This window comes from Larus michahellis, chromosome 7 (assembly GCF_964199755.1).
Source record: "Larus michahellis chromosome 7, bLarMic1.1, whole genome shotgun sequence".
NCBI classification, from domain to species: Eukaryota; Metazoa; Chordata; class Aves; order Charadriiformes; family Laridae; genus Larus; species Larus michahellis.
This window is the reverse complement of record NC_133902.1, coordinates 3,343,737-3,371,648: the sequence shown is the minus strand read 5'-3', so window position 1 is coordinate 3,371,648 and position 27,912 is coordinate 3,343,737. Positions and strand designations below refer to the sequence as shown.

The following is a 27,912-nucleotide window of genomic DNA, read 5'->3' as shown; positions in this document are numbered from 1 at the left end:
TAAAGAATTGTGCTGCAGCTGAGAACAAGCCAAACGCAACCTGATGGAAGGAATACTAAGTCTGATGCAAGATGTATTTTGTTCAGCTGTCAGAATTTGATAAGCTGTGGCAGACTCTAAAGTTCTCAGTAAACTCTTTGAAAAGAGTCATTTTTGTGGGCAGTCACCCCCTGCTCTGGGCAAGCCCCCCCAGAGATGCAGCCATCCCCGTCCGCAGTGCTCTGCTGCACACGAGAGGGCAGTGAGGAGCTGGGATGCCAAAAGCAGGAGGCTGTAACTGGTACAAGGAAATCAAATTGGGAAATCTCAAGCTCCCCCTGCACAGTTTCAATTAGTATCTTATATATATATATACACACACACACACACAACACAGACATCTAAGAGAATTTCGTATTCACTGTTTTTCCTGCAGCCCTCACAAGACTGAGTCACTGAAATCATTATCGAATTATAAAGGTCTCTTGCAACTGAAAAACAAATTTCACCACCTATTTCAAGGGTATTTGATTAGTTAAAAGACACCAGAGACATAACACTAATAACCCCGTTCATTTTCCACTATTGCCAGAGCCTTCTGAAATAAGAAATTACTTTCACATATCATCTCATGAGAGATAATAAAAGCATAAAGCATTCCATGAACAGATTGAATTGAGAGTCACAAGAATATTTTCATACTCATTTGTCTTAACTTTGAAAGTTTGTTTCAAAAATAAACATGAAGCTACATTTTACTTTCAATAATCCATTTTCTTAATTTTTAGAGACATGAACAACTCCTTATATCCCATTCCACCAGACTGAAAAGAAGTATTACTTGCAACTGTATGAATTCAGTAAGGCTACCGAGTTTTATAGTATAGAGGTCCATTAATTTTTAAAAATGCTAATCTGGAAGCTTTAAGGTAGTAATATTTTACTAGAAATGGCATTACGCATAGTTATTTTTACAGGACACTTAACAGAACTTGGCAACCCCTATTTATCTTAGTAAGTTTACTCCCCCCTCAGCTGCCAGTAACATGATAGAGGTAACTAAAGAGAAGTTCGCAGGCAGATACAGCTTGCAGACAGGTACAACAGTGCATTGCTTCAGGTTAACATTATCAGAAGGCTTCAATCTGCTAAAGAACAATACCAAAAAAAAAAAAAAAGAAAGGGTTGAGATGCCTTCTTGATAGCTCTGAGAACACAGTGGTGGTGACTGGGTTTCTTCAGTGGGAGTGGTGATGTGAAACCGCCAGATTGTAGATATATAACCATTATCTGAGTTTTAAGTTATCTTTGTAGCTGCTGACTAATAATTCTGTTATTTGCTTTAAATCATATTCCCCTACAATATATTAGAAAATCCACAGTGTCATTTCCCTAGGCATTAAATAAACAAAATTTCCCAATTTTTATCTCTCAAAACTGCAGGTTTTTAAAAAAATGGAATCACTCTGTATTCGAGTCTGACATGTCTCTACCCAGCCCACACTGCTTGCTGTGCAAGGTGCCTCTTACTCAGAAGCACTTGGCCAGTGATGAATATTCAAAAAACGGAAGCCAAGGAATTTAACCGGGCATGCCTTCTGCTGGAATAGGGCTTTTTAATCAATATTTTAGAAACTTAAACAAGACAATCTGGTAGATGTATCTGCCGTAGCAAAAACAGGAAGAGAGATTCAAACATTCACACTTTTCCCCCCTCAATATAAAGACAAGCCAGCTTCCGTATTTCAGTTGTTCAGCTGTAAATAGTGGCAAAGAAACCAGAGTATAACTTTTTTTTTTTTTTTTCACAATACACATCTAAGTTTTCTAAGCAGAGCTGGATTTTAGTTACTGGAAGTAGCTAAATCAGGTGCACAGATGGCACAACAGAACACTGAGAGATTTGCTTACAACAAGGTTAATTTTATTCAAAACGCTTGTCCTTTTAGGAGTGCATGCCAACAGAAAAGCACGCCAATTCTGCTTTCTATTTTGTTGGAACAGTTTCTCAAGTTTCCTGGAAGAGTATGTTCTTGGCAAATATAACTCGAAGGCCATTCTTGCATTGACAACACTTAAGTTCCTGAAATGAAATGGGTGATCTTGCTAGGATGAATAACACCAGTCTAGATAAAACAGTCCAGCTTTATTTTGGGGCACAGAGAAATGCAAAGCTATATTGGAAGTAAGGCTGATACTAGATATCCAAATTCAAGTTAGACTGGCCATTAATTAAATGTTCATTCATATGTTCTATACACATATGTTAGCGGGACAATTGCTTAGTGGGAGCAATCCGAGATTGCAAGTTGTTAGTGAACAGTGATTCTTAATATCCAGATAATATGCATCATAAATCAGGTTCCCGAGTCTTTTATATACAAAACATACTATTTTACCTCTTAGAACAATACAAGGTAAAGGAGGAATGCTCATACTCACTTTGAAAGAGAAACACCCCCTGCTTTTCCAATCATTTCTTCATGGTGCAGCACTGCTTGGTTCCATGGGATGCGAAGAAACTTTAAGAGAGTTCTCATCCATCTTTCAGGATGCAATACGAGTTGTTCGTAATGGACCAGCATACACCTTTCAAAACCAACCTCCATACACTGGTTATACATAGTTTCTATAGCACGATTCCACTTGGTCAAGCAGTCTCTGTAGCTGTTAAGGTCAAACCCAGCTATTGTGACTTTTCTAGATATCATGGAATGCACGGATGCACGACCATCCCGTACCATTAGAAGAAATTTGGCATTGGGGAAAATTCTAGCAAGATAAGTTAAGGATTTTAAAGCAAAAGGATCTTTGTTACACAAATACGGAGCAGGCTCTCCATGTTTCACAATGATTTCCAATAAAAACGCTTGCATTGCTGAGTCCAGAACCTCATCTGTGACTCCAGCTTCATCCAGTCGGATCTTCTCTTTGCTCGATCTAGCCCACATCTGCTTAACTGCCAGAATTCGCGGGATTACCCTGGTCTCTTCTCCGCACCGAATATCCGGGTGGGCATCAAGCATGGCACGCATTAAGGTAGTGCCACTTCGAGGTACTCCTCCAATAAATATTAAAGGCATGTCTTTGTTGTAAGCAAAGGTTTTGTTTGCATTTACATTGGAAGCAGTTCTTACTGTGCTTCTCACACTTTCCATCCTCACAGGCTGGCTGCGTTCTTCTATTCGGTGGTGACACTCCATAGCGTGTTGGCCCAAATAAAACACTGTCACTGAACTGATCACCAGACATGCCAATAGCAAGTTCTGTTTGAGTTTTCCAACCATTTTGATAAAGACTGTCACTTCAAAATAGAGAGGCCTTCTATTTCAAATTATCTTCTAGTTCACATGTCACGGGAATCCTAATCCAAAATAAATTAAGGTCTAGTCAGGGGGGAAAAAAAATAAAATAAAAAATTAAGAACTTTGTTAAGAACTACTACAATAAATCAACAACAGAAATACCTGACAGCATTCAATAAAACTTTTATCTCCTGGTGTTGCATTAAGACTAGTAAATGCAAAATCTAAACACGATTACACGTTTACCCATAGAAGCAACACAAAACATAACAAGATTCATGACTAAAATTGCTATTTACATAGAAGTTCTCTGGTACATTTTAACAACATTTGAAAGAATTCTACCACTAGATAGCTACCGTTAAACTTTACATTCAAGCAAAGACATCATTTCTATGGGACTCTACACATTAAAAAAGTAATTATTAAGAAACCACTCTTCTTTACTTGGGATTTCACAGCAAAAAAAATAAAGACCAAAAAAATGACCACTCTGAGACAGAGTTACCGAGATAAAACAAATGAACAAGACACCCCACAGAAATCACATTATAAATTACAGAAGAATTTAAGCATTAGAATAACTCTGGCTTGCTGAATAGATGGTAGCAGTATCCTGCTTATTGTCACATTTTCACATAACTACTTTATCTCCTGTTTTGCTTTAAATGCCCTGTTTCCTTCACAGGATATGAGATGATAATAAAAGATGTTTCACAGTTACCTATCAACACTGACAGTGTCCAATTTTTGATTAAGGCCTTTAAGCAGTGAAGAAAAATAGGTTGCAGCAAGTAAGGGAAACTTCAATTTTTACTTCAAGGGAAGCTGTGATTAAAGAAGTGTATAGTCATTAAAGACTACAAACACAATCCAGGATTAAAGTTGACTAAGATCAAGACTAAGATCAGTCTTGATTTAAATAAGAACAACCACCACCACCACCCATGCTGACTTAAAAGTTTGCATCCATCCCAGTATCCAGATAATACAAAGCAGGACATACGAAAGAAAACTAATGATTTCATCCTAACTTCCTTCTTTATTGTTTTCTTTACGTAAAATTTGGCTCTTAGAGATATTTCCTTAAAAAAAACCCACCCAAACTCAACATAACCATAATCAATCATTATTCCATTGATTAAAAAACAAAAAACCCACCAACTTCCCCCCACATCTTATGCAGCATTTTGAACTCCAGAGAAATGTTAGCTGAAATGCTAAAAAACTGAGTAAATTAGGAAGAAAGAAAAAAGAGTTGAAGTCCTGCATAATTTTAAGTCATGTAATAAAGCACTGCCAGAATAAAGCATACACTGCATTCTTCCTTCAAATAAGAAGGTTTGGATTCCTTTTAAGCAGTGCTGGTAAGCTCACGCTTTCTTTTAGCCTCTCTGTCTAGATAACTCCCTATTTTTGCTGGTATGACAGCAAGAGTCTTCCCCCTCCAAGATAAGACCTAACGCTTCAGAGTTAAGATTCTGAATATATGGTTACTACACGGAAAGGTTTATGGTAAGAAACCCATGTAGCAAATCAAAACTCAACTGACAATAATAGCAAGACAACTATGCTTTATAAAGCATAACGGCAGCCCACATTAATGAAGTTTACAGATATAGTCATTTCATATTTATAGCATGGAACAGAAAAATATACTGTAAAAAAAAAATTTAACTTATGTCATAGCATAATCTTCCTTCTGGTTCTGCAATATCACTTTTAAATTAATCAGTCAATTTTAAACCCTTACAACTATTACAAATAAAAAGAGGCAAACCAAGGATGACCACTCATCTATTTTGTGAGGTATCGACAACATGGCTTTCATTCTGCTTTCTAGTCTACAATTTCAGCAATGATGATTATTCTGCAACAGAACAATTTTTCAATATGACTATTATTTGAATAAAGTGAATTTTACCACACCAAAAGCCACCACTTTTCTCCTGTAAATTTTCTTTCAAATAGGTACAGTACTATTGTTTACAATGATAGCATAGTATAACTCAGTATTTGAAAACAAATTAAACATGTATTAGAATGAAGGGTTTGTGCAGCTAACACATCCATTACTAAATATTTTGGATACCCCCATACAACTCATTTCCTCAAAAAAAAAAAAAAAAAAAAAAAGGAGAAAAAACAAAACCAAACCCTCCACAATATTCTTCATCTTCCAAACTAAGAACTACTTGAAGACATAACATTCCCCAAATGCAAAAGTTAGACAGCTGATCACTAGAGAAAAACATATCAAGACCCAAGCGCATCAACTGTTTTATCATTTATATTAGAGTATCACTTTAAAAAAAACCAAACAAACACAACAAAGCCAAACCAGCCCCAGCTTTCAGCACCAAGCTGAAGAACAAGCAGCCTCAGAGGAGAGCCTGGTGACTGAAGGCTGAAACCCTCACAGTTCACAGGCTGGGTAAGGCAGAACAATGACTCACTCTCAGCACAATTCCAGCTGTGAATGCAAATACACATTGCAGGCTGTGAGCAGGTTTCCTAAACTGCCGTTAAGTAATGACCACTCACCTACAAAACTAAAAACCCATCCACGTCACAAAAACAAACAAACAAACAAAACACCCACAACCAATCAACCACAAATACTTGCATTTGAGGCAGTAACTTTTTTGATAAGTTCAAAGATGCTGAAGCTGCAAGACCATAAAGAGCTAGTATTAAGCTGTCCTACAGCCTTCTGTGCTCCACTCGCCTGGAAGCAACACCTGGAGCGTACAACTGCCATCAACCGTGGCAAGACGAAGCCTTTGTATGTGAGGAAACCAGCAGAGGAGCAGTCAGAAACAGCACCTCTCAGCAAACTAATCTATTCTACAAGCCAGCAAACTCCCTTCTCTGCCTGAAGTTACATATGAAGCTTGGGGACAAGCATGACATACATACGGAAGCTACTGCCCTTCTAGCAGCTTGCAAATAAACCCCACCTTCTCCCTTCTCTGTATCAGTGAGTGCTTTGGATCACATCTGTCAACCTCAGGGATTATTACAAGTCATTAATGTTCTGCTGTTAACAGTAACTAAACTGACAGCATTTAAAAATCACAACTAGGCAATCAGCAATCTTGTCAGCATTTCAGTAGAGCTTTGAAAAATTGTGGGGTTTTACCCACTGTCACCTGAGAAGAGCAAAGTGCCACTCTACCCAAAACCACAGACAACTCTTAACAAAATACCCCAATACAAAACAAATAAAAAACCCTAAAGAAAAACAACACCCAAAGCAAACACAAACCCCTCACACACACACACACACACAACACAGTCGTAAGTTGAAGAAGCTGAAGATGACTACAATGGTAGAGAAGGCCTTTAGGAGCAATTGTTTCAACTGACAGACTAAAATGAATTTCTAGAAAAATTTAAGTGTATCTCAAAAAAAAAAAAAGACAGTTATGATCTACAAGTTTCAGTACAAGGAAGTACAGCTAAGCAGAAGTGTATGTAACTGAGTTTTATTCCCAGAAAAGTCAGGCCTATGAGTCAGCCACAAGATGATGTTAGCAAAGCAAAAACGACTGCATTGTTTCCTTCTTCTGCACACACTAGTTCTCTCTCCCTCCTTCCCTCCTCCTACATGCCACAGGTCAAGACCTTCTTCCTAAAGTTCAACCAAGAAATGTTGAAGATTTTTAGCTTAGTCAAGAGGCAAATCATTCACTTGTATTTTACATTAGAACAGTTTGGGTTTTGTTGTTGTTCAAAGCATTCCTTGACGGGGGGGGGGGTGGGGGGGGTGGGGGAGGGAGAAGACCCATTACCACCCAGTAATAAGCAACCCTCATAAGATCTAGAGCCCCGACTTTCACTTTGGAGGCTGGAAAGAGTGATGACCACCTCCCTTCTCAAGACCAACCAGGCAGCTTTTTCCAAGATTAAATTAACAGGACAGCTACACTGGCATTATCCCTCTCAAAAATAAATAAAAAAAAAAACCACAACAAAACACATATATCTAAAACGTTTTTCAGTGATTAGCTTGTCCTCTGCTTCTATCTCTTGAACTTCTGGCTCAGATTCTGATAACTAGACCTCTTTCCAGAAAGAGCAAGCATAGTAGTACTGCTTGGCTTTGTTCCTGCATCTCCCCAAGCGTTCAGAGTGTTTGACCTCAACACTACCAGAGAATTTTCTGGGAGAAAAGACCACACTCAGCTCTGTGTCAACAGGCTTCCAAGTCATCCTTCTCAGAACACGGTGCCCTCCCACCTGTGCTGGAAAGCAGGAGCAAGACAGAGATGAGTAGAAGAATGGTAGAGTTCATACTTTCGGTAAGTCATCTTTCCTGTCACCCTGTTTTTACCGTTTACCCTCATATCCTCCTACCATGTTCCTACGATTTTCTTTTCCTACATAGGAGGTCTACTCAATCCCTCAGTCTCTAGGGCTGTTACCCCCCCATAAGGCTTTATGCAGTAGATGCCATAACACAGACCCCAGAAACAGAAAATTCTTGCAGTTCAGAGATGCTGCCTTTCAGATGCACAGCCACAGTCTGACTACTACACCCAAAGCTTGTGGTATAAATCTGCGGAGGAAATTCATTTCACAGTGGCAAGGTAGCTAAGTTGAATGGAGAAAAACCCTAAACTGTTGTTATCCATTTTCACTCTCTTCTCTACTCTTGACTGTAGAAGAAGAAATGAAAATCCCGCTAGGACGTGAAGAAGCAAACGTCAGTATCTTCCTTGCCTCTTCTTGCCCCTTCACTTTTCCATTGTAGAAATAAATACTGGAAAGGCAGCAGATACTAAGAATTCTTAAGAACCATATTCAAAACAAAATACACTTAGAAAACTGGAGACTGTATTTCTTAGAGGAAGTTCTATATTAAGCTCATCGAATAGTCCGAGTAAGAAGCCCTTGCATACAATGCTAGTCTTTCTGCATTCCATAAAACCTTTCCTTCAATGAACTGGTTTGTTTCTGGTCATTTGTGTTTGTTCCCTGCAAAGAAGATTGCATAGGAAAGCTGACAGTTACATGATAATGGTATAGCACAACACCAAGGAACACCACTGAAATATTCACAGTACGCCACTTCAAGAAGCTATCCAAACTGTTGTAGGCTCATTTAGAAGGTTGTTCCAAAAATCATTTAAGTATTCACAAAGCATTTTTATGCCTTCAAAGCAGCGTTTGCACAATCACCTTAATGATTTCCCCGAAGATCGAATATCATGTATTACTGCCAGTCACGTAAGAGAATCTGAGAGGAATGTCAATGTACAGGACAAGCAAGCAAAACCCAAGCAAAACACTCAGCAAAGTTAGAAATAAAAATCAAGAAGCCTTTAGTACCAAGTCCATCTTTAGCTTTTTAAGTCATCCTGGCTCCCAAGCCCAGCAGCTGTTTTCTCTAAGATTCTCCCCCATTAGTTATACAGTAAAAAAGGATGACAGAACAGAATGAGCAAATTTTATTCACCTCCACAAAGAAATAATCAGTAAGTCACCTGGTGGAAAGCATCTGGGATGAAACACAGCCACCAGACCTAGTGAAGACTTCATGCAGAACAGTTTGACAAGTAGAACGATAGGACAAAGTTGGACAAAATACAGAACTATGAGGGAATGCAGATCTGTGAACAACATTCCCTTATACTTCACACTGTAGGAACTATGGGAGCGTCGTTCACACACTTGCATTCCCTTGAACCTACGCATTTTGGTTTTTTTTTTTTAATTTAAAGCTCTGAAAAATTGTAAAGGCCAAATTAACCTTCACAGCCATAGACTACTGCTGAGTCTGAGGTTCCCATATTGGGGAAGATGGCATACAACCATGTAATAACCCCACAATTTCTAACAGAATAACATTACAAGGAGTAAAAAAAAATAAATATGCTTATGCATTTCCCTCATATAATTAATAGGTAAAAGATGAAGCAAGCTGTACCCTTTCCTTTTAGCAGTTAACCCACTCCCCTCCAAAAAATCACAGCTTTCTTCATAATCCTTCGCTATACTAGACAGATAGATAAACACACACACATAGATATCTATAAATAAATAAAAAGATAAATTCAGAAGCATTTCTACTTTCTCTGGATCTACCAACACCTAGAAGCTTTCTTAACAAGCGAGAGAAAAAACACACCAGACCCCAAATAACTAGTGAGGCTACCAATGGACTCAAAACCCAACACTTAGGTTTTCCACCATTTAAGACCTCTAGAACGAGGTTAAAGTACAGCTAATTAAAATGTTCTGCTTCAGATGAAAGCGAAGAACTCTATATATATTCTGCTCTACCTACACACACAATGCATACATGAAGTTATCTGGATTTACATATCGAATGGTCAAAAAAAGTTAGCAGCATGCTCCCAGTGATGCAAGAATATACAGTGTTTATTAAGTACTACACTTACTACTGGAGAACAATGCAACAAAAGGAGTTTTATGGACAACACATATAGGTTTATAGCTGTTTAAATTTATGATTAAAAAAAAACCACACACAAACCTAAACCAAACGAGAGGGGGAAAAAAGTCAGTAGCACAGTAATAGCAGATGAGCTGCTGTTTTGTGCGCTTTTACGCGCACTGTGCCTCCTAAGAGGGATTTCAGCACTCCACTATAAAATAAGGTATTTCAAACTGCTTAATAATACTAAGAAGATCTAGACCCACAAAAATTTGCACAACACGTTCGCAATAAACACATGCAAATGGCTTATTCTGCAAAACCACTTCCAGCTAAGAGACGTATTAGGTCCAGTGCTATAAAACTATCGCTACAACGCGTACGCACTACAGGTTGTGCCCGCAGATATAAAAGCAGCGCTACACAAGTATTTCTGCCTGCCTCCCCTACTCACAGCGGCGGAGCTCCGGCGGCCAGCCTCCCCCGGCACATCCCGGCGCCGGAACAAAGCCAGCGGGAGCGCTGGCAGCTCCTTAAGCGAGTCAGCCCGCCCGGAGGGAAACTTTCCCATTTACCCGGCTCGGATCCGCCTCGCACCCCGCCGCGGCACCGGCGGGCAGCAGCGAACCGGCCCCGCCGGGCATCCTCGGGCGCTCCCGGCTGCGGCTACGGGATCGGCGGTGTCCGCACAGCCGTGTGCCCCGGCCAGCGCGGCCCGGCCCGGTTCCCCCGGACAGAGCGGCCCCTGAGGGGCGCGGGCACCGCACGGCCACGCCGCCGCTCCGCTCCCAGCCGCCGCCTCAGGCCGCGGCCGCCCCCCGGCCCGGCCGACAAAGCCAACGGCTCTGGCAGCACCGGAGCCGCCCCAGCGCCGGCAGGGCGGAGCACGGCGGCCGCCGCCGGAGCTGCGCGGGCGGGGCGGGGAAGGGAGGGAACGGCCGCGCCCGGGGCCCGCTCCGCCCCGCCCCGCCGCACCGCGCCGTCCGCCTCAGGTGCGCGGCGGGCGGTGGCTCCTCACCTGCGCTGCCACCGCCCCCGCGCCGCGGCGGTCGCCGCCAGGGCCGGGCTGGAGCCGCGCAGCAGCAGCACCGCTGCCCCTCCGCCGCCGCGGCTCCCCGCAGGCACCATCGCAGTGGGTCGCGACCGGGACGGCGATCGCGACCGGGACCGGCTGCGCCGCCGCCGCCTCCTCCTCCTCCCCTCAGCCGCGCGGCTGCGGCTGCCATGGAAATCACAACCACGCCCTGATTGGTCGCCGGCCTCGATGTGTCGCGGGAGGCGGTTGGGCCGCCGCGGAAGATTGACAGCTGAGGGGGCGGGGCCGGGCGGAGGTCGGGGGGGTGTCGTTAACCCCTGCGGGCGCGGCGGGAAACATCTGGAGCGCACAGCTGGAGCGGGGGGGGGGAGCGCGCCCACATCTGGGCCGCGCCGCCACGTGAGCAGCTCTGGGTGAGCCCACGTGCAGCGACACCCCGGGCAGCGGTGCCAGACAGATGTTGGTGGCTGGGAACAGCTGGAACAGCTGGATTTTGTCATGGCTCCCTCCACAACAACACGCCGCCATTGCTGGAGAAGAAGGGGAAAGACGTGATTTATAACAATATTTTAAGGAGAAAACTCCTCACCGCCTGCGACCCACTGGCGTAGGGCTCAGAGCGTGGTTTTACAGCTAAAACCATCCAAAACCCGCTGTCCCGTTGTCCTGGGCGAGCGGGGTTGAAGTGCAGCACTGCAACTCTCTGATAAATTGGGAAAAGCTACAGTTAAACATTTTCATAGACACGCAGATGGCAGGGAGTACCCGGGCTCCCAGCTCAGGTGTCGTCTGGTGTCACACAGCTGTTTGGCGGCAGTGGGGAAGCAGGAGCCATGTGTCTACCGCCTGCGCGAGTGTGGAAACATCTGGAATAGCATCGGGCTGGAGCCCGAGCTGGCTGTGGGCACGTGGCACCGCTTCTCTGGCCCACAGCTGGGTGAGCGGCCAGGCGAGGACCGAGGGGCACTTGGAGCAGCACTTTGTCCCTGGAGGTGCAACTACAGCAAGCTCAGGCCAGGAGGAGACACATTTATAGGTTAAATCATCTCTAATAAAGACTGGCCTTAGGCTTCCTTGTCAGTGCTCTAAGCAGAAAGACAGCTACAGAGTGGGAAAATAGGTTGAATTTGACCTCTTAACATTGACATGGTGATATCTAAAGTCTAAATCAAACTAAAAACCGGTTTCTTCTTTACATACAGGAGGTCTGGCCCCGCTGGCATCACCGTACGCAGACAAACACCCTGCGGAAGATTCACCACCGCTACAGGGTTATATCAAAGGGAACGATCCCGTGGGACAATCCCCAAATTCACGTCGCTTGCCAAACAGGGGGTAAAAAAAACCAAACAGCTAAAGGGATTTAACATGGTGCCAGCCCAAAGTTCAGTCTGGGAAAAGCCGCCTCTGCATCGAGCAGAGATGATCAACACTGTCACCGATTCGGTGCCACAAGGCTCGGTAAAGACTCGGCTGGCTGGGGACACCGGGGCTGGGAATCGGCACTGGCAGCAAGATCTTGGTATGAAAAGGATGGGAACCACTGTGCGGGAGAACATCCCCTTTTAATCCCGAAAGCCCTAAAATCAGGTCTGACTCACTGTCCCGTCTCCCAGAGAGACGGTACGAATCCTGCGTGGCTGGGGAGGTACCGGCTGGGCTTTGCCGTCATCCCGGCCTCACGAGATGCCGAGCGACGGTGCCTGAGCTGACAGCGATACCGACAGGATGCAAGAATTAATCACAGCCCATTACCTCGTCTCTCATAGCCCTTGCAAAGTGCCCATCATAAAACTTTCACGAGCCTGTTCAGGAACATGGTTGCCAGCGCTACGATGAGCCAACGCTCGCTGCCCGGAGAGCCGATACGGTTCTCTGCCTCCCACTTCTCCGAGGTGATGGAGAAGCATCGCTCTCGAGTGGGGCGAACGCGGTGTGGCTCATGCGTGTTTTATTTGCTCAGAAAATTAAGCCAAGGCAGCCACGTGAGCAGGTATCTGTGTGCAGGACAAGTATTTTCACGTCGGGAAATGCTCTGCCCTGTAAAGACCAAGTTTTAAAGAGTCTGTAAGGCTTTCAGACGTGCCCAGGGAGCTGCTGGGAGCACGGAGAAACCAGCAACTCCTTTCAGGTTTGGTAAAACTCCTTTCCACTTTCTTTTCTCTGACAGCTATTGACGGGGAATAAATGTCATTTGCTCCCGAATGCATCTGGATTTGAACTAACGATTTAAAGATGAAACAGTCTGTATCCTGTTTCCAGTAAGTTTGCCTCAATCCATTAAACAGCACTTTTCAGATCGCTTTATTGGTTTTTCTTTTATGGCTTTAACTGTGACTCACACAGATCATCCCTTTTAAAGGCTTCCAATCTGTGGCAATCAAACAGTGCCTCGGGGAGGGGGGAAAAAACCCGCCATTCCCCAAGTTCCCCGGTGCTGCTGTAGGAAGCAGACGCAGCTACTGTACATAGCGGGTGCCCCACGCTGGGCCCTGCTTTAATCCGCTCGTCTGGGAGCTGCGGATCAAATAACCCACCAAATACTGCGTCACGCCAAGTTTGGGTACAGACAAGAGCTTAACTCTCGGCCGTGAAGTTGCTGTTGCCAGTGGATGAACACGATGAGAAGCCATGGCACTTAATTGCTCAGCATCTGACAGTTGCGTTGGCTGTTCCTTATCGGCTTGTTCCCATTTTGTTCCTTGAAGCTGGGAGATAATTCCTCCTCGCCGGGGGCTCAGCCGCACGCGTGGGGTGAAGGATGAGCCCAGGACCGAAGCCGCAGCTCGGCGGGGGGGCAGGGCTGGCGCTACGGGGCCATAGCCAGGGTTTGCAGAGCTCCAAGAGGAACAGAAGCGGGTCCTGGTGCCTGTCCCTGCTTTCTGCCCGGTTTTCCCTTGGCAGCGGCACAACTTATGGTTGTTTCCAGTTCTCGCAATGCCGCACAGTGCATCTGGGACCGCCGAGGAAGAGGAGGGAAGAGCAGCCCTGAGTCCTGCAAGCTGGTGCTATTTAGGAGCTTACGTTAAACTTTTTTTTTTTCACGTTATTTCCCAATGTGAGCCACAACATAAACCAAACTTTTTCTCCAAATCACTGCTATGGCAAAGACCAAGCTGGACATCATCGCCTGGAGGGACCGAGCCCGGTGTCTGCATCCGCGCTCCCTCCTGGCATCGGGTCCAGGGCACGTCAGGAGCCAGGAGCCATCCTGCACAGCGTGGACCGTCACAGCTCCAGCAGCAGTGATGGATTTTGCTCCCTTACGCTCATAGCAAGACCTGCCCAGTGAGCCGCAGCTTCTCTACCACATCATACGAGTCGCTGGGCCAGCACGTGAGCGGGCGAAGTCCCCAGCGACGCTGCCCTGACCTCTGCTAGCTGGAGGGCTGGCACACTCAGAGACAAAAAAGAGGTCTTATTTTTTTTTTCCCCGCCTCGGACTTCCAATACAATGCTTTTCCTCACACCAATTCCACTCCGAAAGTCGTCCTGAGTTCAATTCCAGTTTGATATTTAGAAGCAACAGAAAGCTTACTACTCCAGGTATCCTGGCCCTCATCCAGGAGTATTTTACTTTAATTCCACCTTCCCAATCCTGAGAATGCAAAGAATTTCCCTCTGGCTTTGCCCAGCTCGTTCCCCGCCTGGAGCAAGGAGAGCTGAGCTTGCCGGCTTAGGCGTGTTCTTGCCAGAACTGTTAAATATTATTCTTTTTCCTCGAATGCCTCGGCAGCGGTTGCACAACCCGGCTTTTCGCTGGCTGTCTCGCACGGGGAGGATCTCTGCCTCGCCGAGAGGCAGATGGAGGAGGGTTGGTGCTTGTGGCTTTCATCCCCACGCTCACTAAAGGCAGTTTTGAAAACCCGGGGGGGGTGAGGGGCTCAGCTGTCGCTTCTGCCTTGAAAAAAACCTCCCTGTTACCTCCGTTATAGAAGGATATGTATGGATAGAGCCATTCTAGAAGGATATGTATGGATAGAGCCGTTACAGAAGGAACTGAGGGAACGGAGGGGTTTGGAGGAGGATACCGATACGATAGAGCAGAAACCAAGTGGGTTGGATTTCAGCTTGTCCCGTGCACCCGGGAAATTCATTTGGCCTTTAGGTAGAATTAATTTCAAAATCCCCAGCCCCCGCGTGTGCCAGTGCTGTCTCCCAGCCCAGAGCACGGCTGGGCATCCTTCCTCCCCGGAGCAACCCCGCTTAAGTGCTTCGTTGGCTCTGCGCCAAAGACGTGCTTAAATCAGTCCTGTTATCTCTGCCTTTATGAATACGAACAAAACTGCCCTCTGACAAGGGGAAAAAGGATGGACTTAACACCTCACCCACAAAGTAAAGGGCCGGCAGGTAAACCAGCGCAGACCTCCAGCCCTGGGCGGGTGCCTTGGCCAGGGGAGGACCATGGGGCAGCATCCCTCTGCACATCCCGGCCTCCCAAATGCCCGGAGTTTACCTTGGGCTGAGGGTTATTCCAGACCCCGGGAGCAGGGGCAGGGGACGGGAATACGCCGCTCCTGGCTGCACATCACGGAGCAACGGGGGCAGGTGGTGCCCAGCACCGCAGACGGATCCCGGCGGTGTCTGTAAGTGCAGATTGCTCCAGAAAAACCCCAACTCGGACAATCAGGGAAGACTTAACGATCCCCGGAGGCGGAGAAAATCCAAGGACTGTGTTCACGGACCTCTGAGTTTAGGGAAAACGGGCCCCACAAGACATTAAGCTGATGACACACCTCTGCCTCCCCTCACAGCAGGAGAATAAGATGTTTCTGCTGAATACACGTTTCTGCACCCAGGATCACGCCCTGCGCGGGGCGCAGTCTGTCTTACCCGCAGAGCAAACCTGTCAGCCGCGAACCCAGCGAGCACGCTGGTTAACTTGGAAGGACGCTCACGTCTCTCTCCACGTTTCCCAGAGGCACGCTCATTTTTATTGTTTTTCTCCGCTACCGATATTATTTTTCTGGCCCGGCTGCCTCGCGTATCGATCATCTTAGCGGTGCAAAGTTTGCCCCAGGGGATGCCGGAGCAGACGTGGTGCATACACCGATGGGCTGGGGCACCGCTGGGGGTTTTCAATTTGTATTTCACCGCCAAAGCCAGAAAAACCAAGCCCCGGGAATCACTGCAGGACCAGAAATGTGCCGTTCTTGGTTTTTGCCTGCAAAAAGCCCCATCTGCCAGCACCGGGATCCACCTAACCCGAACGCACAGCACCATCCTGTGCGTAAGCGGAGAGCATCGCTCCTCTACCCCCGGCTTAGCCCTGTCTCGGTGCGCGGCGGTGATCCCAGGGGTCTCGCAGGGCACGGGCTCATCCTGCTCTTCCGACCCGCTCTCACCCATCCCTTGCTGCAGCTGCCCCTACCTATTGGCCTGAAAACAGAAAAACTCCGCTCGCATCCCATGGGAGGGCAAAGCGTGACACGTCGGACCTGGTTATGCTTCAAACACGCTTTGCTCTGGCTCAGGCCACTGCTGGAGGTGCAGACCAGGGGTCTGGGCACGGCTGCAGACCCAGACCCTCCCGGCCCACATCACCCGGGTGCTGCAGCCCCGAGAATCCCACCTCCCCGCCAGCTCCAGCCCCAGCCCCAGCTTTGACCCCTTGTTTCCCCAGTCGCAGCAGGGCCACGCTCCGTCGCCAAGCAGGGCTGGCTTTTTGGCTGCAAACCAGGAGGATTTAAACCGAAATTATCAAAGTCAGGAGAAGAGGGACTTTTCTTTAGGTGGCTGCAACCCAACCTTAACCCGCTTGTGGCTCAGAGGGGGACGAGACAGTTTCTGCTCCAACCCCGTAAAGCAGCTCTTTGTGATAAATAGCTCCATATTCCCCCGTCTCTGTCTGATCTCGTGTCTGCTGCTTTATAAATGTGACAGCTGAGAATTGATCTTTCCACGTGCCTGGAGAAATAATTACTGGGCTAGGAATATCTCCATGCAGTCCTCATCCCTCTTCTCGCAGGCGAGGCGTTTTAGCCATCAGATGTATTTATTTCGCGGGGAGATTTTTTCCCCAGCTGTAGGAGCCTCTGGAGGTGCAGAGTCCTCGGGTTTTTCCAGCCGGTAGGCAGTCCTAGCCATCCAATAAATACAGGAGGAGCTGTTTTTCCAGTCACAAGCGCAGGAGTGAATACTCTCCTCTTTTACATTTATAGGCATCTTCCCGTGTTCCTGGCTTGCAGACAGCTGCCTATGTGGCACGACGGACGTGCGCAGGCGGAGAACTCGTCTCCGGCACGGGAACATCTGAGAACAAGCCATTGCCTAATTCCTTCCCTTCCTTTAGGTTTCCCTAAAAAAATAAAATAATTTAAAAAAAAATTCCAATATCACAGAGACCGGCTAAGCCGGAGCTCCTATAGCATCTCATATGACCAGCACCACGCTGCTGAAGGCGTTCGCTTCCAGGGACGCGCGGTGCTTCCAGATGCTTTTGCCGAGGCGCCCTGCGTGGCTGGTCGTGGCGGCAGGAGCAAAGCGCCGGGTTTTCATCCACCAGCGAGGAGCGACGCTCCTCAGAGCCCCCTTGCACCCGCGCCGCCCGTCCTCGGCGCGTTCCTTCATCGCGTCCATAGGGACCTGCCTGGGAAAGCAGCGCCGGCAGCACGCCAACCCCTAACAGAAGGGGGATAAGCTGTTTCTTGCGGGATTTATCCCGTGAAGTTTAAATGGCTGAAAATACCCAGCAGTTTGCAGGATTAAGTCCTGAGTTTGTAAAGCGGCAGCAGCATGTGTGGCGGCCACTTAATGAGCTAAATATCCATTAGCTTATTTATAATGCCAGTGATACAAGAAATTGTCTCTTTCTGTGTCTGGAAAACAGTGCAAGGAGGTGAAAAAGCAGCTCAAAAACTCCAGCATCTAAAAAAAAAAAAACCCAAAAGACCCCCAAAACCCCCTTCCCAAAGACACAGAGCTCTGATTGCATCGGATCGAAGGCTTTCAGAGCCTCTGCTTGTGGTGGCGGCAGCGAGACCCCGGTGAAATCGCCCGGGCCGCACACGCCGTGCCCGGGCAGTTGGCTACGCTCCGTGCCATGAGTTTCTCGGGAGCAGGGTGGCTCGATGACACTTGGGCTCTTGCAACCGCAGCAGTTCTGAAAAACGGAAAACATCCCGTGGTCTAAACGCGTTGGCATCTCCATCAGGCGCTGGGCGCGGGCGTTGGGAAAGCAGTGCCGGCGCAACATTCATACCTACAACCCCAGCAGGTCCGTCGCTCATTCCCTTCGTTAGCTGGCCAGCTTGCAAGGAGCTACGGAAGCGTAAAGGGTTTTAAAATTACATAAAGCTCTGAAGGAACATCATTAAGACCGCTAATGAAATCCTACATGGTGCAGCCCTTCTCTTGGCGTTTCTTACAAGTGGCGTTAAAGTTCACACCATTAAAGATCGGACAAGGCGGGATTTAAATCCCATCCCCACCGCGGTTTCTTGTTCCAGGCTTGCGGTGTTTTCGTCACGCCCTGCCTCCTTTATGGTTGGGCTTGGTTTGTCAGCGAAAAGAAACCAAATTAAACCCTAATTCCCCCTCCGCGGGGGATGCCGTGCGGCCCTGCTGCGCTCAGGCTCATCACCAGCAAGCGTCGGTTCAGCAATTGGATTCCTCGGGGGGGAGGGGGGGATGAGGAGGGTAATGCGATGCCCTAAAAAAAAAAATAATAAAATAAAATCCCATTGTTTTGGGGGACAGGCTCACTTGCTGCATCCAGCACCCGACCCCGGCTGTGGTTTTCCCCCATTTGCAGTAGCTGAACAGCTCAGCCCGGGGTGTTGCTTGAAAAACCTTGGTTTAGACCCATTTTTTTTTTTTTTTTTAATTCCCAAGGCTGTAACATTAGGTCTTGAGTGAGGCACGTCATGAAACGGGTGAAGCCTGAGCCCCTGGGGACAAAGTCTGGGAGAAGGGTAAATAGGGGAGGGAGGAGTGGTACCTTCTGCGGAGCTCCCTCTTCTTGTTTGGTTTCCATCAATCATTTATTTTCACGGTGGCCTTTCAAAATGGGAACGCGGCACTTAACGCGCTCTCTGAGCTCATGGAGACGCTGCTGGGTTTGCTACAGGGAGGGAAATAGCCCAAATTGAAAACAGACGAGGCACCTTCGTTAGAGAGGTGATGGGAGCGGTGAGGCCCAGCTGAGAACCTGAGGGTGTGAAGACACCCGAGATTTGCACCCACCGAAAAATGGCCCGTATCAAACTATAACTTCATTCTAGACAAGTTACGAAATCCAGACCTCCTTTCTCCCCATCCCCAGCTCCAACCCGCGGATAATATCCCCCTCAACTATGAAACAGATGTTAAATTAAAAAAAAGCGCTACAGAGAAGAATAAAATGCACCAAAGAAATCATCTAGCGAAGCTCTGCCCCTTCGTGTGAAAAACCTGGGGCACAAAAAGAAGTAATCTCTTTTTTTCCGCCCCCTCCCCTCAAGAAAACTGCAATTGCGCCAGCAGAGGCAAATAATGAACCCGCCCTCCTGCAACAGGACTTTTAAATCGATAGGAGAGAGCAGCCGTCAATACGCCAATTTTCCAGACCGCGATGGAGAGAAAGGGAGCAGAAATGGCAACATCGGGACTCTCTTGGCCCATCCTGCTTCCAACACCCCCCGCACGGCTTCTCCGTTATTTCCAAACACCCGCACGTCAATAGACAACTTGCAGTGAATGCTAAATGCCATTCGGCCTATTGCCGTAGGAACCAGCTGAATTCTGTCGGGGGCTTCCCTAATACTAATTTCTTCACGTTCGCTCGCATTCAGCCCTATAGGAATATTCTATTTCTTGTTTTCCTAAGGAAAAAACGAGACTTTCTCTGCCAGAAACAGTGCAGAAAGGGCAGAACTCCCCAGCCAACGTGCTGCTGACGCTCGTGAAACGCAAGAAGAAACTTTCTTCGCTCGTGCGGCCGTCGAGAAGCTTTTGCCCTTAGATCAGGGCTTTCGATTCCAAATACTTCGGGTTCCTTTGGGCAGAAATCCCTGCCTCGCTCTGCAGAAAGCTAACCCGAGGCGGATGGAAAGCAGTTGTTTGGGGTTTGTTTTTTTTTTTTGGTCCGGACACCTCCACGCCTCAGGGCACAGAGCTGCTGAGAGCCAGCAAGGACGACGGAAGCAAAGCATCAGCGACCCAGATCTGCAACGTGCCACCTCAAATCAGTGGTACCCATATGAATGGCCTCCCCATGCCGGCCTGGAGAGGCGTACACATATATATAATGCACACACACATATATATATATATATTTTGGAACAAGCTCCCCATGGAAGTGGTCATAGCACGACCCCGTCAGAGTTCAAGGAGCATCTGGACGACGCTCTTCGCCATATGGTTTAGTTTTGAGTAGCCCTGCGAGGAGCAGGGAGTTGGATGGGATGATCCAGATGGGTCCCTTCCAACTCGCTGTGTTCTATGATCCTATATACACACGTATAGCTGTGCGTACGAATTTCTGCCGCAGTCCGTGTTTGCGGCGGGGCGGCCTTGGCTGGCTGCCGGGCGCCCACCCAGCCGCTCTCTCACTCCCCTCCTCAACAGGTCGAAGGAGAACAGAAGATAAAAAAAAGCTTGTAGGTCGAGATAAAGACAGGAGACACCCCCACGGCCACCAAACCTCGGCTCCGGTGGCCACAGGAATGCCCAGCCCTGGCGCAGGGGGACGCGGCCCCTCCACCGCCCGCGTTGCCCGACAATTTGACTTGCCAAAAATCGTCGGACAAGTGCCTTTTCCCCGCCCGGCATCGATGCGAAGCGGCTGGGGCACAAGCGAGGCAGCGCCGCTGTTTCTCCTCCAGCGACTAAGGAAATGTGACTGTGCGCTCAGCCCTCACGAATGCAGCCGGGGAAGCCTGCCAGTGCCTGCCTTTGATTTCTTGCCTAAACCCCAGCCGGCTTAACGCAACATGGGCTTGGAAGCCATAAAACACGAGACAAACAATGTAAATCAATGCGACCAGCGAAATTTAACAGGAAACAGGCTGCGCTCTTTATTTTCTGGATGGGAGAGCAGCCGGCCGGCGCGGCCACGGTTACCTCCCCAAGGCCTCGCACCCATTTGCTTGTTCGCAAGCGGGGAAAAGGGAGCTGAAGGCCGATTCCACGTGACGCGGGGTTTGGTACAAATCAACTGTATGGGACTTAAAATTGGACGAACGACAGAAAAGTCACAAAAAGAGACAGGTGAAACGCTATTAAAGTAAAAGACTGGAGAAAAAGCAAGTGGCGGGATGAAACCCGTGTCCGGAGGTGTTGGGATTTACAGTTTATCTAAGGACTGGCAGCAAGGGCACACATCCCCTGGAGCTACAAATAACGGCACTTAACACCTCTTTGGGGTATTTTAAGGCAGGCAAGGAGGCTGGCAGAAGGCTCAATGTCGCTTCTCCCTCCAGCAGACATATTCTCACCCCAGCCATGGTCAGTGCCGTGCTGGAGGGTCCCAGCTGCGCTCAGCAACGGCTCCGGGCGCATCGGCCCCTTGGGGTTAAAGGGATAAAGCCGAAACGCGCCGGTGGGGAGGCTGGGACCAAGCACTGACCTCGCAAGAGGACAGGACTTGAGAGACAGCCGTTGGGGTCAGCTCACGAAGCGCCCAGCTGATATAATCCCTCTCACAGCCCCATCAAAATCCACTAAAATCCGTTTCCATTGTTTTTCCCCCCCCCCCCCCCCTATTCCCTTGCAAAACCCCGCTCCGTGCTGCGTCTCCCCGCAGGATAACGCCGCGATAACGCCGCTAACGCCCTCGCGTCTCCCAGACTGCAAACGCAAACGGGGTTTCACCAAAACCAGCCACCGTCCCCGGGTCCGACCCACCCGGTGGGAGAGCATCCCGCTCACCCCCGACCCCAGCGACGCCACCCCCCAACTCACGGCGCTGCCGAATTTCACCTTTTTAGACTTAAGTAGGCGATTCCGGTCCCCATCGGCAGCGCGATGGCTCCGGGCAGACCCCGTCCTTCCCACCGCAGCCTCTGACCGCCGAAGGGATCACAAATATTTGAAGAAGGGCTCAGCCCGCAGCTGGAGCCTGATTTCAGGCGGATCGGGAGGATCTGCCCGTGTCGGGAGGCGGCTCAGGACACGCACCGGGTCTTTGGTGATCTCTTCCCACCAGCTGCTATTTCTTCCCCACCCGCTTTTATAGGAGCCTGATAGCTCCCATTGGCTCGAGGCACACTTATTATAGTGACTACTATGACCCATTTAAATTGCGTTAAATAATTTCTCAGTTCATTGTCCTGCAGAGATTAGTTACATATAAGCATATTTTAATGATTAACTATTGGGCTCTGCTGAGGCCCCAGCAAAAAACGCAGAATCCGCAGCCTCCCTCCGTCCCTCCCTCCCCTCCTGCCAGCTCCCCATCACCATCCCCATCGCGCTCCTTCATCACCAGTCTCGCAATATTTATGGTTTTCCTCGGAGCCTCCGCTCCTGGCCTGATACAACCAGCTCAGCTGGCCCTGGAGGGAAGGCTCCAGCTCCCGGAGCTGCAGAAAGGCTGGGAAAAAAGCTGGAAAAAGCTCAAACCCTAGCGTTCGAAGAGGAAGAAGCAACATTTGGAGGTCATATCATGAAGAAGAAGCATTTGTAGAATCAATCATAGGTTTTGGAGTGAATCGCGGGCTTTCTCAGTGCGTTGGGCACCAGAGATGAGCTGGAGCCCGTGGTTGGACCTCGCTCTCCGTTGCCCTGGTGGAAGCCAGCGAGATGCTGTGGGTGGTGGTGAAGTTACCTGGGACACGAGCCGGGGTCCGTGCTGATGCCTGGGACACGAGCCCCGCACGTGGCTGATGCCGACCGCAGTCCTCGCTCCCAGCATTTCTTCCCACACAGGGCTGCCAGGGCCGGGGCTCCAGCAGCAGGGCAATTTGGGGCTGGATTCGCCTTTTGAGCCACTGCTGCCACATCTGCGCACAAGGAAAACAGCTAAGCAGCAGCAATTACTCGTCCTCACGTGCGCAGACCCCGGCTCAGGTGACCCCTACCTCCGCACCCGCCCCTGCGGAGCAAAACCTCACCGGGGCAAAGCCCAGCAACCCCCCGCAACAAGCCCAAAGAGGGTAAATCTGGTATTTCACTGAAATAACATTGGACACTCGTACGCTGCTCATCCCACCTCGTCCCACCAAACCTGGAAGGTTGGAGGCCCCATCCCTGGGGACGTTCAAGGCCAGGCTGGATGAGGCTCTGAGCAACCTGATCTGGTTAAAGATGTCCCTGCTCACTGCGGGGGGGTTGGACTAGATGGCCTTTAGAGGTCCCTTCCAGCCCAACACATCCTGTGATTCCATGATTCCGAGATGGGGCAGCAACGATCCTGCTGTGGGCACCTGCCACGGATGGGACAACCCCAGCACCACGCGGGGATGAATTACACGTGGACACCCTCCACCATTTTTTTGGAGCACAAGGAGCATTTTAGGGCCATTTCCAGTGCGACACCCAAAGCGTTTGAGCCACCATCTCTGGTTTCTTCAACCTCCGGAGTCTCACCCGAGGCAGTGACACATGGGCAGGGGGGTCCTGTCCCGCTCGGAGCAGCCCCACAGGGCTGGGAAAGAGACAACTTTCCGCTGAGCCCACGCCTGAGGGCAGGACATTGCACAGGAAAAGGGAAAATGTTTAAATTGGCCCGAAGTGGCCCATTTCCACCTCCGGCCCACTTGCGGAGGCTGCGGCGTGGGCAGCTGGGAGCAGCAGTGTGTCGGGGACGGGGGGGTTATGGGCTTTGCTGGGCGATGGAGGAGGAAACCTGCCAGGAGGAGGTGGTTGGATCCCGACAGGTTTTGAGCGGGTGTTTTCGGCGTTTCCTTTTCCCTCCCTCCCTCCCGGCCGCCCTCCGGCTGCTGCTCCCCGAGGAAGAAGCCTTTAGCCCTGCCGTGCCGCCCCACTTTCTAAGGAAATCGATGAACAATACAAAAAGCAAAAAAAAACCCCCACCTTTGGAGATTAATTTGAAGAGTATGAAAAAACCCCAATCGTGTCTTGAAACAATCTGCAGCGGACGGAAATTTCAGGCCGCAGCCGAAAAGGCTGGGATGGGGCTGGTCCGGAGCCAGCCTGGGATGGGGGAACGGGGCTCAGCCACAGAAGGTGGCACCAGCCGCTTTCCCCATGGGACGAGGGACACCAGGTGCCCAATGCATCGGGGGGGGGACCGGGATGTCGCTTGCAGAGGCATCGAGGGGCTTGTCCTGCACGTTCCCCCCAAACCCCAACCGCTTTCTATCCTCTCACGGCATTTCCGAGCTCACCGTCTATCGCTGTTCCCTCCTGGGGCAGCCGGGTAACCGAACCCATCTAATAAACGACAAAATAGCAATTTAAATCAGGTAAATCAGGCAACCAGCCCCCCCAACCCAGAGCGAGAGCAGACGCTCGAACCGCAGCTGCCGACAAAAGACCCCGAGCTCGTCCCCGCGGGTGCCCCCCCTCCTCGGCGGGCAGCACGGGCCGCAGTAAACTTGTCGGTCCTTTTAGACCTGTCAAAAATATCTCTAGTCCGACAGAGCGCTCCTTTTTTAAAGCCTTTAGCGTGTGTCCAGGGGTTAACCTTCACTCTCTCTATAAATATATGTGTATATAAAGTGTGGGAAGAGCTGGGAGAGCACCCCCCCCTCCCCCCCACCATGCTCACCGCTGTGCTGGATCGTTTCAACAGCTCAGACTTTCTATTTTTGGATGCTTTTTTTTCCCCGAGGGGCGTCTGGTCTGTAACAGGAGGGATTTGCTCCCCAAACCGACATCCCGCGACGGGGGAGCCCCAGGGGCCGATACGGGGCGAGACGCGGGGTCAGGGGCCCGGGCTGGCTCTGCCGCCCCGAGACATCCACGGGTTTTTGGTGGAGGAGCGAAGGGCGAGCGCTGGGGGTGGTTTATCCCGGAGGAATCCCGAGGGTGGCACAGGGGTTGTGGATGGGCAGAGCCCTCCTGGGCCGGAGCAGAGCTCACCGCAGGGGCAGCGGGTTTAACCTCGGGCTCAACGTCCCCTTCTCTGTCCCCGATGCTCTGCAGAGCCCACCGCCCATCCCCGGGGGAAGAGGTTGGGTTAATCGAGGCATCACCCACTCAGAGGATGGCTGGCCCCGTCCGTCCGGCACCTCGACCCCATCGTGGAAACCTCTGGGCTAGCAAATCTCTGCCTAAAGCAAACCTTTACCCTTAATTTCACATAAGCACCGCAGGGGTCAGAGACCGAGGCCAGGACAGAGCCCAGCGAGAGCCCGCTCCTCCGCCGGCTCCTCCACTGCCAGAGCAGAGCCCAGCAAATGCTCCGGAGGAGCTGCCAACCCCCCCCGCCCCCGAGCTCCAGGAGCAGCGGCCGATGTGTATTTTAATTCTGTGTCTTCTAATAGGAAAGAGCCAGGCAGTGCAGAAAGAGCAAACCCGGCAGGAGGGACGGCCCTGCTGCAGAGAAACACAAACGTACCGGGTCCCCGACGCGCTGCAGCACCCAACGCCGACGGCAGCAGCGGCGAAGACGCCCGGTTACTCCTTTCCAGCGGGGATGGATGGTTTGAGCTCACCCCCGTCCCCCGGCGCTGACGTCCCGGGTGCAAGCCCTGCGCCAGGGCCCCGGCTCACGTCGGACACCACCGTCCTGCGGCCGCGTGCGGCTGGGGAGCAATGGAGCGATGGGGCATCCATGACCACGCTGTCCTCCTGTCCCCAGAGACACCAACCGTGGGCATTTTTTGGGGTGAGAGGTGGAGGACTTTGCAAAACAGCTGCATTTGGGTTTTTTTTTTTCTTTTTTTCTTCTTTTTTTTTTTTTTTTTTTTTTCTTCAAATGAACAATGAAGTTTCTGCCTGGCCCCATAAAAGCAAAGGGCCGGGTGATTCCTGCCAGCTTTTCTCCGGCAGCTCGGCAGGGCACCGAGCGGGAGCCCGGCGGGGCCGAGCACTAATTGCAGGCAGCGTGTCGGGGGGTGAAGCTGCCCGTTCGGAGGAGGATGGGGAGGGGGGTGGGATGCACAAACGAGGGCTTTAAACCACAGTGGCCCAGCGAGCCCTCGCGCCCAGCCCCGATGAAGCCCATCCGAAGTGACCGAGGACACCGGTGCCACCACCACCCTCCTGTTGCCCAGACGCCGACGCCGCGCCAGTGGCCTCCAGCACCGGCTGGGAACGGGAAAAGCCTAAATTAAACCAGAATTTCCAATAGCTCTGCGAAACCCGCAAGGGCGAGACCCGGGTGGCTGCGTAAAAACGCACCGTCGGCGCCGTTTCGCAGGTGGCTGCGAGATAAAGCCCCTACGGCGGGTTTGGCTGCAGGAAAAAGTGACTCTTGGAGAGGGATCTCGGTGCTGGGCGTCCCCGGTGTCCCCGTGCTGCGTGTCCCCCGGCTGCCTTGCCCGGAGGGGGCACCGGGAGGATGCTCTCTGACCCCCCGTGTTCCAGCCAGCGCAGCCGCAGCTCCCGCCGGGCACTGGGCCCTGCCGGGACCATTTGCAGCACCCCTGAGCACGCCCCCCCCTCCCTTCCCAGCTTTCCTGTTGGCATCAAGTCCTTCCCGATGATTTTTTTGGCTTTCCCCGTCTCTTTTTCAGATGTTCTCTCACCCCCTTTGGCTGGTTCTCAGGCTGGCTTTATTTTAATTATCTTTTAAGTTTAACAGCATCTCAGCTATCTTTGATGGTTGTTTTCATAAACACTAAAGTTAATAAAATAAAGAGCCTTAATGCAGAGGGAAATTAATGTAAGCAACATGTGCAGGGAGACTCTTGCTTGTGGCAAGCAAAGGTTCTTGGGGCTTAACAAATGTTTCCTAAGCGCTCGCTGCATTTCAGTTGTGCTTTGGCTGCGGCTCTGATTTTTATTTTTTTTTTTTTTTTTCAGCACAAGCGTTTCTTTTTGCTCAATAAAAAACTTTGCAGCAGGATTTCTTTCTGTGGGAACACAAAATATTTCCTCTGTCAACGTCTTTGGCAGCCCCAACCTAAACAACGCTGCCATCAACTCCCTCCAGGACGCTGGCCGGATCCCAGACTGCGCCTCCATAGCAGCCCTGTGGACGGGGGGATACCACAACCTTCCTCTCTCCGGGAAGGTCATAAAACATCACTTGTGGTTTTAAAGGGTGCTTTGGGCTTCTTTAGAGAATTCCCTGGGCTCATCCGGGGGCGTGGAGAGGTTTGGATGCATCCAAGCTGCTGTCGAAATATTTTAAAGAGCTTTAACATCCCCAGGACAACCAGTTCCCTGCCTGCTTTGACCCAAACCCCCTCCCCCCGTTTTACAGGATCTCACCCGGAAACAGGGATCCCAATCCCGGATCTCCCAGTGCGGCACTGGGAGCCTTGGGTTATCAAGCTGGTGGCGAGGAACCGGCGTCCTTAGGGCAGGATCCCACCGCCCAGATGAAGGCATCGCTCCCACAGGCAAGGAAAAGGCACGATGCTCATTTTGGTACTCACCACTCCTTCGTCTCTTGGTGGTTTTCCAGCTGCCTGCTCCCTTCCCGGCTCTTCCCACGTCTCCAACGTCAGATCTACTGTGACGTTCACTTCGGGACACAAATTGTGTCTTCCCTACCAACACCAACCCCTCGCTGGTGCAGAAAGACGGGTTTTGGTGTCCCCAGGTCGCCCTTTGCAAACGCTCCCGCTGGGATAACGCCAAGCGCTGCCCTCCCCGTGTTTTCCTTGAGTCGCGGATGCTCCTGCACAGGTTGCTGTCGTGCCACCGAGGTCAGGAGAGCGACGTCCACGTACGCCAGCTCAGGATCTGCTCCCACAATTGTACTGTAAACACAAGGGGAACCTGTGTAATTTCGGTTTCCTGCATAAATGTGACCCTCTGGTCGCCATTAAATAAAATAAACAAACTGCTTCTCCGGAAAGCACGACTTTCCCCTGCCGAAGGGGACACGGCCACCAGCCCCGCGAGGCCGGCATGCCGGCGCCTGGCAGCCCACCGGCGAGGGAACGCTCTCCTTTGGCCTCATGGCTCAGCCCCGTCCTCAGACTTGAGCTTGTGCCCGATTCAAGAGCGCCGACGTTCTCATTACAAAGTCATTTCCTCCCCCAGCTCAGCTCCCCGTCACCTCTGCCGCAAGCGATGGCAGCCCCGCGCAGCGCGTGCGGGACGCGCCTGGGTGGCGGGGTAATTCCCGGGGGCGCAGGGCTGTGGAGTCTGGCAGCTCCTCGCCCTACGAAATTCCCAACTCGACTCCC

General features: G+C 50.1%; 1 protein-coding gene across 13 annotated transcripts in view; it reads right to left on the bottom strand.

Annotated features, from left to right (window-relative positions):
* TPST1 (tyrosylprotein sulfotransferase 1) overlaps positions 1-10,934 on the bottom strand; it is a 28,329-nt gene extending 17,395 nt beyond the window's left edge. For 2 of the 13 annotated variants that reach the window (XM_074595366.1, XM_074595375.1), the window contains exons 1-2: positions 10,706-10,934; positions 2,422-3,365 (exon numbers count right to left, since the gene is read on the bottom strand). In XM_074595366.1, the coding sequence (XP_074451467.1) occupies positions 2,422-3,266 (845 nt within the window). In that variant the 5' untranslated portion in view covers positions 3,267-3,365; positions 10,706-10,934. Of the gene's footprint in view, positions 1-2,421; positions 3,366-4,008; positions 4,113-10,141; positions 10,635-10,705 lie in introns of those variants that run through there. The other 11 variants (XM_074595373.1, XM_074595376.1, XM_074595365.1 and 8 more) reach the window with 9 other exon arrangements.
* Positions 10,935-27,912: the final 16,978 nt, after the last annotated feature.